The following is a 12,069-nucleotide window of genomic DNA, read 5'->3' as shown; positions in this document are numbered from 1 at the left end:
GTGGGACTTGTACAAGTCGGACGGGTTGCATCTGAACCAGAGCGGGACAAATATCCTTGCGGGGAGGTTTGCTAGCACTGTTGGGGGGGGTTTAAACTAACTTGGCAGGGGGATGGGATACAGAGTGGAGCTACAATAGGGGGTGATGTGCAGCCAAATATTGAGAAAAAAACAAGTCAGCTTGGAAGACAGGGCAAATATGTAAGAGCAAGGCTGGATGGCATCTATTTTAATGCAAGGAGTCTTGCAAATAAGGTGGATGAACTGAAGGTGTTGATAAACACATGGGAGTATGATATTGTTGCTGTCACAGAGACATGGTTGAGGGAGGGGCAAGACTGGCAGCTCAATATTCCGGGGTACAGAATCTTCAGGCGAGACAGAGGCGGAGGTATAAGAGGAGGGGGGGTCGCAATATTAATTAAAGAATCAATTACTGCCATAAGGAGGGATGATATATTAGCAAGTTCCTCAAATGAGGCCATATGGGTGGAGCTTAAAAACAAAAAGGGGGCAAGCACTTTGATGGGAGTGTACTATAGACCCCCAAACAGTCAGGGGGAGATAGAGGAACAGATATGTAGGCAAATCTCAGAAAATTGTGCAAATAATAGGGTAATAATAGTGGGGGATTTCAACTTCCCCAATATTAACTGGGATACTCAGAGTGTAAAAGGCTTAGAGGGTACAAAATTCTTAACGTGCATCCAGGAGAGCTTTTTGAGCCAGCATGTAGAAAGTCCTACAAGAGAGGGGGCGGTACTGGACCTAATTCTAGGGAATGTGGCCGGCCAAGTGGAAGAAGTGCTAGTAGGTGAGCACTTTGGTGACAGTGACCATAATTCAGTGAGATTTAAGGTGGTCATGGAAAAGGATAGGGAGGGGCCGGAAATAAAGGTTCTAAATTGGGGGAAGGCCGATTTTAATAGGATAAGGCAGGATCTGGCCAAAATGGACTGGGATCAGCTGCTTGTAGGAAAATCCGCATCGGAGCAATGGGAGTCTTTCAGAAGGGAGATTGAGACCATACAATGGCAACCTGTTCCCGTAAAGGTCAAGGGTGGTTCCAAGAACTCCAGGGAACCTTGGATGTCAGGGGATATACGAGAATGGATTAGGAAAAAAAGGAGGGCTTTCGGCAGATACAAAAGGCTAAGGACGGAGGAAGCCCTAGAGGAGTACAAAAAGTGCAGGGGGATACTTAAAAAAGAAATTAGGAGATCAAGGAGGGGCCATGAAAAAACACTGGCGAGCAAAATAAAGGAAAATCCTAAGATGTTTCATAAGTATATTAAGGGTAAGAGGATAACTAGGGAAAAAATAGGGCCCATTAGGGACAAAAATGGCAATGTGTGTGTGGAGCCGGCAGATGTCGGAGGGGTTCTAAATGAATTTTTTGCATCTGTTTTCACTATGGAGAAGGACGACGTAGACATAGAAATACGACAGGGGGACTGTGATATACTCGAACATATAAACATCGAGCGGGAGGAGGTATTGGCGGTTTTAGCAGGCCTAAAAATGGATAAATCCCCAGGCCCGGAAGAAATGTATCCCAGGCTACTGTGTGAGGCAAAGGAGGAGATTGCGGGGGCTCTGACACATATATTCAGAACCTCTCTGGCCACAGGGGATGTGCCAGAGGACTGGAGAACCGCTAATGTAGTACCATTATTCAAGAAGGGGAGTAGGGAAAAACCGGGGAACTACAGGCCAGTGAGCCTAACATCAGTGGTAGGAAAATTATTGGAAAAAATTCTGAAGGACAAAATTAGTCTCCACTTGGAGAAGCAAGGATTTATCAGGGATAGTCAACATGGCTTTGTCAAGGGAAGATCATGTCTGACTAATTTGATTTAATTTTTTGAGGGGGTGACTAGGCGTGTGGATGAGGGTAACGCAGTGGATGTGGTATACATGGATTTCAGTAAGGCCTTCGATAAAGTCCCCCACAGGAGACTGGTCAAGAAGGTACGAGCCCATGGAATCCAGGGTGCCTTGGCACTTTGGATACAAAACTGGCTTAGTGGCAGAAGGCAGAGGGTGATGGTCGAAGGTTGTTTTTGTGACTGGAAGCCTGTGGCCAGTGGGGTACCACATGGATCTGTGCTGGGGCCCTTGCTGTTTGTGGTCCACATTAACGACTTGGATATGAATGTAAAAGGTATGATCAGTAAGTTCGCTGATGATACAAAAATTGGTAGGGTGGTAAATAGCGAGGAGGATAGCCTCAGTCTGCAGGACGATATAGATGGGTTGGTCAGATGGGCGGAACAGTGGCAAATGGAATTTAACCCGGAAAAGTGCGAGGTGATGCACTTTGGAGGGACTAACAAGGCAAGGGAATACACAATGAATGGGAAGACCCTGGGCAAGACAGAGGGTCAGAGGGATCTTGGTGTGCAAGTTCACAGATCCCTGAAGGCGGCGGAAGAGGTAGATAAGGTGGTAAAGAAGGCATATGGGATACTTGCCTTTATTAGCCGAGGCATAGAATATAAGAGCAAGGAGGTTATGATGGAGCTGTATAAAACACTGGTTAGGCCACAGCTGGAGTACTGTGTGCAGTTCTGGTCGCCGCACTACAGGAAGGATGTGATCGCTTTGGAGAGGGTGCAGAGGAGATTCACCAGGATGTTACCAGGGCTGGAGCGCTTCAGCTATGAAGAGAGACTGGGAAGATTGGGTTTGTTTTCCTTGGAGCAGAGGAGGCTGAGGGGGGACATGATTGAGGTGTACAAAATTATGAGGGGCACAGATAGGATGGATACTAAGGAGCTTTTTCCCTTCGTTGAGGGTTCTATAACAAGGGGGCATAGATTCAAGCTAAAAGGTGGGAGGTTTAGAGGGGATTTGAGAAAGAACTTTTTCACCCAAAGGGTGGTTGGAGTCTGGAACTCACTGCCTGAGAGGGTTGTGGAGGCAGGAACCCTCACAACATTCAAGAAGCATTTGGATGAGCACTTGAAATGCCATAGCATACAAGGCTACGGACCAAATGCTGGAATATGGGATTAGATTGGACTGGGCTTGATGGCCGGCGCGGACACGATGGGCCGAAGGGCCTCTATCCGTGCTGTATAACTCTATGACTCTATGACCTGAGGGCAGAGAGTTACCTGCCCCTGACACAGGTTTAGAAGAGGTACAGCCTGAGGATAGAAATCCCCAGCCAGGGGCAGTGGAGATTCCACAGACCGCACAAGAGGGGACAGCAGCTCGGGTTGAAGACCCACCAGCCAGAAAACCCCCACCAGCCAGAGTGCCGAGAAGGTTCCCACGAACGCCACGGCCAAAGAAACCGTGGTCCCCGGCTCCCCAGTTTAAAAGTGCAGCCCCTCAAGTCAGGGATCGATCTGAGGACAGAGGTCCCCAGCCAGCAGCCACAGGCTGTGAGGGACCAAAGGTAAAGGATAGGGCGGACACAACGAAGGGAGTAGTGTGCTGTAGCCCGAACAGGGATTAACCTGGCCACCCGGGGACAGGCAGCAGATGTACATAGCTTCTATTATTTAATTTTGAGATTGTTAAGTTTGGGTGTTTTAGTTAAATTTTAAATAAGGTGGTTGGTAGTTTAAGTATTATTGTTTACCATGTTTTATTTTTCTATGTATGTACCGTATTTTCCAAGTGGTGCAGGGGTATTGGACCCCCTCCGTGCTTGGATATGAATGCAACTGAATTCTTACCTGTGTCTGCATCTGAACACTACACCTAAAGGGGAATGTATGTTTTGGGTCTTAGATAGGTAAACTAAAGGGGAAGGTTGGCTCTCGAGGATCGAGAATTTTGCTCACCTTTTTCCAGTATGATACTTGAAGCAAGGTTAAAGTATCACAGGGGGGAGTGTCAGATTCTCAAAATTCACAGATCCCCCAAAAACTCAGAGGAAAAAAAAACCCTAAAGAAAAGGACTTTGGACTCTTTTCTAACCATTTCAGAGTGATGAAATATTGGGCCGACTCACACATGTGCGGCACCAGGAAGCATCAACCAGGGAAAAGTACTTTTCGAGGAATCCACGTCCTTTAAGGGACTCGCTTCTTCGTAGGGGCGACTGTAAGAATTCTGGGAATTTACCTTTTCCCTGAGTATGGCCATTGACTAAAATCCTAAGATGGAAGGATAGGTGAGAGGTCACCAGACGAATCAACAACACACACAGTGGAATGTGGGAGAATTACTGCTTCAGACATGTCTCTGTTTTAATGCAAAACCTACAGCAGGTGGTCAACACTCAGCACTAATTCGAAAGGCAGTAGGCCATTGAAAGAGGCAACTGCTCCAGACATGGTGGGGCCATGTCTTTGTTTTAAAGCAAAACCAATCAACACCTCGGACGTTGGATACAAAAGGAAGCCTTGTGTGACAAGCTCTAAAAATCGGAATTAACAATGACCCATCGGGAGAAGCAATTGCAACATGATGAGGGACCATCAAAAAGCCATCAAAGATTCGTAAGGACTTTGTAAGAACTGTTTAAACAGATATGAAGTGCCTTTTTTTTTAAGTGACAAAGACCATTGTAAGAGAGGGATATAGGTCAGCCAGACCTGCAAGTGTAAAGGATTGTTCAACAGCTCGGGAGGCGACAGTTCAACTAGGCGAGGGGGTAACAGAGAGAAGGTCAGCAGCTCCAGAAGCAGGCCGACACATAAGAAGAAACCAGAGCAACAGCCCCAATGACCATCAGACACCTCGCGGCAACAAAGGCCTTACGAAACAACCAACCGAATATTGCCACCAACCAAAAGGGTAATAATGGGCGACCGCGACCAAAGAAAACCAACTCGGGAGAAAACCGAAGATCCGCAAAGTTTCCACTCTACAATCTATTCTTGACTTACCTCTGGGTGAATTACTGTCAAGGATTCGTTTGGTGAGCATTATCTCTGGCCCTTTAGAGTCCAACTTAGCTAGTACAGTGGGATTGGGAGTGGTGAGGTATCTTTCTACTGTAATTTCCCTCGTGTGTACCGAAGTGTTCCCCATTTTATTAGAGTGTTAAGATTGTTGTGTTGTATTTTCTCTCTTGAATAAAGATCGAAGTTTCTTGCACCAAAACCGGTTGTCTGCTGCACTTTGTCACAACCCCCAAATAAGTCCAAGGTCTAGAACCCAGGGAGTGGGAGCGATTCGGACTGCTCAGAAGTCAGAGGTGAAGCTGACACACACCACCACCCCCTACAGAACTGCAACGACATTAGCTGCATTTACAGTTAATCATGCTTCCAAAGATTGGCAGGAGATTTATACCATATGAGTGTCCTTAATTCCTCTTTCAATTCCTTAAAAACAGTACCCTCATGCGTACTTCATCAGAGCCAGTCATGTCATGAATAAGTTACTCAAATTTCTTACTAACCATGAGTGGCAATTTCCTCTGCGCTCTCGATGTGATGAAATTATACATCTGTTTATAAAGAACCCGTTACTATTTTGCTAAACATTGTACACTGAGGAGCTTCCCCCCTCACCGCACCCCCCCCATAACTTTGTTGATTATTTCCCATAAAATCCCAATGAATTCCTTGGCACTTTGTTATTAAGGACAACAATGGAGCTCTCGTTTGTGATTACAAATGAGAAGTTACTAAAGGTTCATCCACATTTCTTTTCAATCACTATTTTCCCTTTGCTCATCTTTAATGGGTTAATTTATCCCTCAATACTTTATCTGCTGCATGCCTAGCTGATAAATGCACTCTTTTTATGTCCTCGCCAATGTTTTTCCATTTTTCTCAACACTCTGTTCGATCAAATAGGTCTAGGTCCTTTTACCAAGCTTTTTCTCTTTGGTCGTTACATTTTGGGATTTTTGACAATTTTGCTTTCCTTCACAGAATGGATTTGCGAATGAATTATGTTGAAGGGTTGTGCTTTAAAACAAAGTGAATTTGCACAGGTTTAAAAAGTGACAGACTGCAGCACTGAGACAGAGGAGAATTTGATGTGTTAATGATCCAACGATCCTTAATGTTGCCTACAATGAATTAAGCAATTTGATATCTTGTCTATGATGGCCTAACCAAACAACCACACCTATTATGGTAGGGATAATTCTATTCATGTGAGCTCAGCACGAGGTGTCTGCTGGGAGTATACTCTTGGCAGTTTGCAGACGACACAAAGCTGGGGTGGAATGTGAGCTGTGAGGAGGATGCAAAGAGGCTCCAATGTGATTTAGACAAGTTGGGTGAGTGGGCAAGAACATGGCAGATGCAGTATAACGTGGATAAATGTGAGGTTATCCACTTTGGTTGTAAAAACAGAAAGGCAGATTATTATCTGAATGGTGATAGGTTGGGAAAAGGGGAGGTGCAACGAGACCTGGGTGTCCTTGTACACCAGTCGCTGAAAGCGAGCATTCAGGTGCAGCAAGCAGTTAGGAAGGCGAATGGTATGTTGGCCTTCATTGCAAGAGGATTTGAGTACAGGAGCAGGGATGTCTTACTGCAGTTGTACAGGGCCTTGGTGAGACCACATCTGGAGTATTGTGTGCAGTTTTGGTCTCCTTATCTGAGGAAGGATGTCCTTACCATGGAGGGAGTGCAACGAATGTTTACCAGACTGATTCCTGGGATGGCAGGTCTGACATATGAGGAGAGATTGGGTCGTCTAGGCCTATATTCACTAGAGTTTAGAAGAATGAGAGGTGATCTCATTGAAACATATAAAATTCTAACAGGACTGGACAGACTAGATGCAGGGAGGATGTTCCCGATGGCTGGGGAGTCCAGAACCAGGGATCACAGTCTCAGGATACGGGGTATGCCATTTAGAACAGAGATGAGGAGAAATTTCTTCACTCAGAGCGTGGTGAACCTGTGGAATTCTCTACCACAGAAGGCAGTGGAGGCCAAGTCATTAGATGTATTCAAGAAGGAGATAGATATATTTCTTAATGCTCAAGGGATCAAGGGATATGGGGAAAAAGCAGGAACAGGGTATTGAGTTAGACGATCAGCCATGATCATTTTGAATGGCGAAGCAGGCCCGAAGGGCTTATTCTTGCTCCTATTTTCTATGTATGTTTCTATGGGAAAGTGGAGTTGAGGTCGAAGATCAGCCATGATCTGATTGAGTGGCAGAGCAAGCTCGAGGGGCTGTATAGCCTACGCCTGCTTCTCATGTAATATGCATATAAAGCGTAATGTTCAGCAGAGTAACACAGCATGTTGCTGTTCAGTTGTGTTATATCAGAGTGGCAGGATGCTGATTCATGGAAAGGTTACAGCTCGGAAGGAGGCCATTCGGCCCATTGAGTCCGTGCCTGCTCTATGCAAGAGCAATCCAGTTAGTCCTACTCTCCTGCCCTATCCCCGTAGCCCTGCAAATTTTTTCCTTTCAAGTACTTATCCAGTTCCCTTTTGAAGGCTATGATTGAATCTGCTTCCACCACCCCCTCGGGCAGTGCATTCCAGATCACAACCACTCGCTCTTTAAAAAAAGTTTTTCCTCATGTCACCTTTGCTTCTTTTGCCAATCACCTTAAATCTATATCCTCTGGTTCTTGACCCTTCCGCCAGTGGGAACAGTTGCTCTCTATCTTCTCTTTCTAGACTCTTCATGATTTTGAATACCTCTGACAAATCTCCTCGCAACCTTCTCTGCTCCAAGGAGAACAACCCCAGCTTCTCCAGTCTATCCACGTGTCCGCCCATGCCTGTCTATATCCTCTTGAAGTCTATCACTTTCATCTGCAAATTTGGAAATAGTGCCCTGTACACCCAAATCCAAGTCATTAATATATATCAAGAAAAGCAGTGGTTCCAGCACTGACCCCTGGGGAACACCACTGTACACGTCCCTCCAGTCCAAAAAACAACCATTCTCCACTACTCTCTGCTTCCTGTTACTTAGCTAATTTTGTATCCATGCTGCTACTGCCCCTTTTATTCCATGGGCTTCAATCTTGTTGACAAGCTTATGACGCAGCACTTTATCAAACACCTTGTGAAAGTCCATATACACAACATCAACTGCATTGCCCTCATCTACCCTCTCTGTTACATCATCAAAAATCTCTTTCAAGTAAGTTAAACATGACTTGCCTTGAACAAATCTGTGCTGGCTTTCCCTAATCAATCCATACTTGTCCAAGTGACTGCTAATTCTGTCCCAGATTATCGTTTCTAGAAGTTTCCCCACCACCGAGGTTGAACTGACTGGCCTGTAGTTGCTGGGTTTATCCTTACACCCCTTTTTGAGCAAGGGTGTAACATTCACAATTCTCCAGTCCTCTGGTACCACTCCCGTATCTACGGATGTTTGGAAGATTATAGCCAGTACCTTAGTAATTTCCACCCGTACTTCCCTCAGCAACCTAGGATGCATCCCATCCAGACCGGGTGACTTTTCTACTTTAAGTACAGCTAGCCTTTCTAGTACCTCCTCTTTCGAGCCTACAATTCCCACATGTCGAGTTCCCAATCTCAGTTGTGCTGTCAATGTTTGAAATGATGTTAGTAGCATAAATATGAGCTCATCTGATGGTTACTGTCCAGTGTGGAATTGAATCACACAGACCAGGAAAGTCAGAAAGCTTCAATCCCTGGTCTTTGTTGGCTTAACTGATCCCAGCCATAGGTGTGTTACAATTGACATTGTCCTGGAGCTTGAAGGGCTCGTGAATCAAAAAATAAATCTGTCACTGTTCCCACCCCAATGTCTATTAAATGATATCTGCTACAAAGTGTGCATATGGATTTCAAATGAGGGCAAGATCGGACCGGGCTGTGATGCCTCAATCGTTGAAAACTTTTCCAACACTCACTTTCTAGACTCAATCAGTCAAGGTGCAGCTGATGCCCATAGAATCTTACCTCAAACAAGAGTCAGTACCTTCAGAAGAGAAGGGAAGAAAACCTTCCCGAAATAAAATTAGGTAAATGCATATGCTTACCTTTCACAGATGTGGTTAGAACAGGTAAGTGTTCTGCTGTCTCGGTACCTTCTCCACTAAGAGTGAACTGTGGTGCTCCTGCAGTTAAATTCTCATGTGATCCAGGGATAATCCTTTTTAGCTCGGCTTTTGCATTTTCACACATTTCCCGCTGTGAAGATCCCACACTAGATTGCACAACAGAAGTTAAGGACTGGTGCCCAACATCAGAATATGTCGAATTAACAAAGTCAAGCCATGATTGTCTTTCCTGATAGGAATATTGTGATGAAGCTGTAGATGCAGATGATCTATTGGTGCTCTCTGATGAAGAATAAGAACTGGATGCTTCACTAGACAAGAATGGAGACTGTAGAGAATGTGCCTGCAGGATTAGCAAAACCAGAACAAAGCCTTGTTTATTCTCAATCACATATTTTATCTAAACTTTTGAAGATATTTAACCAGTAGCTTGTAGATATAAAAATAAGTTTACATTCCTACAGTACCTCATCATGTCTCTCAAAGAATTCCCAAAGACTTTACAAATGCTAAAGTCACTGATGTTATGTAAGCAAACATGGCAGCTAACAAAAAGTTGGTTGATGAATGACTAATTAACCTGACGGAGGGAGGAACATTGGCCAGGACAGTAGACAAACTCCTACTCCTCTTTGATGCATGCCATGGGATCTTTAGCATCCACTTGAACAACAGGAGCAACGTCTCACATTAACATCTCATCTGAAAGTTGGCACCGCCAACATGCAGCATCACTTAGTTCTACAGTTATATTATATGCCCAAATCCTAGAGTGGATCTTGAATCCACAACACTCTGGCTCAATGGCCTCAACAAAGCTACGTAGTTTCTTCTCAAATTTTGCTATGCTGTGACTGACAACACATTGTTAGACTCTTCTGCCATTAACTTAGGGGTTGTCCAAGACTCTTTTCTCTCCCTTACACAGTTCCTTCCTCATAGCAATAATCTCCTCCATTCATCATCCAGCCCTATTCACTCTTTTGCTAATGATTCCACTGGACATTCATCAATTTCACTTAGATCACACCCACCCAAGTATACATAACCATTGGGCTTCTCACAGGGCAATAGCTGAATCACTGTATTTTTATCTCCTCTATGTCCCTTCTTCAAATATACAGTTCCTTCATTTCTCTCAAGTCCAACCAACAGTTACCATATTACTTGATGGCTCTCCTCTATAGTTGTTTTTTTTCTATCACATTATAGACATCACTGTTTCATCTAACCTCAAATGGAGCTCCCAAATCCTTTTCCATTGGTAACCTGCATCCAAGCTTAGGTTCCTCTTTTCCTCTCAACAACTCTTAACTTACTAAGAAACCCAAATCCTTTCAAAACACAAATAATGCTCCACATTTGGCCAGGATCTAACACTTCTCTTGCATTCCTGGAATCAGATGCAACAAAAAGTCCAATATGTGAGGTGTCGTCTCACTTCTAGATTCCAATTCCCCCTCTGTCACATTTCTCACCTGACCCTGTTTTATCTATAACAGCGTGGTGACTGCTCCATGAATTTTCTTCTCTTTCCTTGCTAAGGTCCAGTTATATCCAATACACTCTCCCTACATATCCACTATGTTAAAATTGAGGCCAAATGTAATCTCTTACTTTAATTCAGTCTTTTCTAAGACCTCTCTGCTGTGAAACTCGTTACCTTTCTCAATCTTTCAGTCCTCCTACATTGTTCAGGCTTTTAAAACCCAAGCTTGATATCACCAAATCATGAAATCCTGATTTACCTGGTCTTATTTTACACTTTTCCCTTTTGTCTTTATTTCTAAAATAAAATGCACTTATCTATGTCGGAAGATCAGTTTAATTTTCAAAACTTGGCTGGTTCTTATTTAAAATTATTAAATATTTTACAAATTATAGGAATTAGCCAAGATGCTTTTTAGCATCTTCCTTTACTTAAAATAAATTGTTAAAATTTTGTGCTCAAGCCAAAGGATGTCAGCACTCAGAGGTAGAACACTTCAACCAGTTTTTCCACCTATTGGGCGGAACGTTCAACTTCAGCGGGGGTGTACACCTTCAATGGAATGGAAATTCAGATGGGGCGCTTAACGGGCAGTCTATTTGATATTGTCTGTTTTACACCCCTGCCAAAGTTGAAAGTTCCGGCCATTGTCTGTATCAAGTTCTGCAGATAGAGGTAGAACAAAACTCCCTCTACTCTGCATCAACCGTGTGCCTTTTCCCAACCTCAGAACAACACCCCTTATTGTGTAGCCTGAATTTCTCACTTCTCAAATTAGTCATTCTTAAGGCCTTTGAGTGAGACTGCTAATTGGGTGCCAATTAATGCCGAATTTGGGGCAGTTCCATGCTCTGTGCGCTCACCAGGAGCTGAGGTGAGATTGCCCAAACTCATTTCACTTTTGGGATTTGTATTGTCAGTGGAAAGGAGACTTTCATTCTGAGTGCTGACTGGATTCCCAGAAGTGAAAGGACAGTGAGTGCTAATCAACAGCACCTCCTAATCTTTTCAATTATATCCCAAGAGATACTAACAATCTAAGTGCTTTTTTTTTCCTGTTGGAGGTTCATATTGTAAGTTATGGCAGGGACCTAACCTGAAACCACATATATATAAAGAGGAGGTTTCAACTATCCTGCATTGCTCATTCCCACACATACACAGGACTATGCTTGCTCATTTTATGAACAGTATTTAAAACAATTAAGTTTCTCTAGTGGACTTCTAACTTGTTTAGATCAGCTGGAGTGAAAGATGCAATGCTGAGTTTATTGAATCTGTCCCTGTCCCCACACAGTGCCCACAAAACTCTCAAGCTTCAGGTGAACAGGAACATGCAGCTGTAGTCTGCTCAGCCTCTGCCCAATGCAAATGCCAGCCATGATACTATGCTACTCAAACTATTTATCTTTAAAAAACACAGAAGGATAGATTTAATAGGCAGCTTGATGGTGGCAGATTCACAACATTAGTCTAGCACTAACAGTGCCAAATTAAGGGATACCACTCCTTCAAGGTGTCCAGAAATCTCCACATAATATACCCAAATAACACATCTCTGGTTAGCAAATCCATCTAATAATTTTGCCAATGCAGAGCTAGCACCAGCACAGGCGCCACTGGTTGACTGTGCTGAAATTGCCATGATTTTATG

The 12,069-nt window shown here is 43.9% G+C and overlaps 1 protein-coding gene across 1 annotated transcript in view; it reads right to left on the bottom strand.

The window, feature by feature from the left end:
* LOC137324827 (connector enhancer of kinase suppressor of ras 3-like) overlaps window positions 1–12,069 on the bottom strand; it is a 319,399-nt gene that overhangs the window by 64,338 nt on the left and 242,992 nt on the right. Inside the window, exon 24 of the mRNA XM_067989554.1 lies at window positions 8,906–9,269. Coding sequence (XP_067845655.1) covers window positions 8,906–9,269 — 364 coding nt within the window. The remainder of the gene's footprint in view (window positions 1–8,905; window positions 9,270–12,069) is intronic.

The sequence above is a fragment of the Heptranchias perlo genome, chromosome 8, assembly GCF_035084215.1.
Source record: "Heptranchias perlo isolate sHepPer1 chromosome 8, sHepPer1.hap1, whole genome shotgun sequence".
NCBI lineage: Eukaryota > Metazoa > Chordata > Chondrichthyes > Hexanchiformes > Hexanchidae > Heptranchias > Heptranchias perlo.
This window is presented reverse-complemented; position numbering and strand designations above follow the sequence as displayed.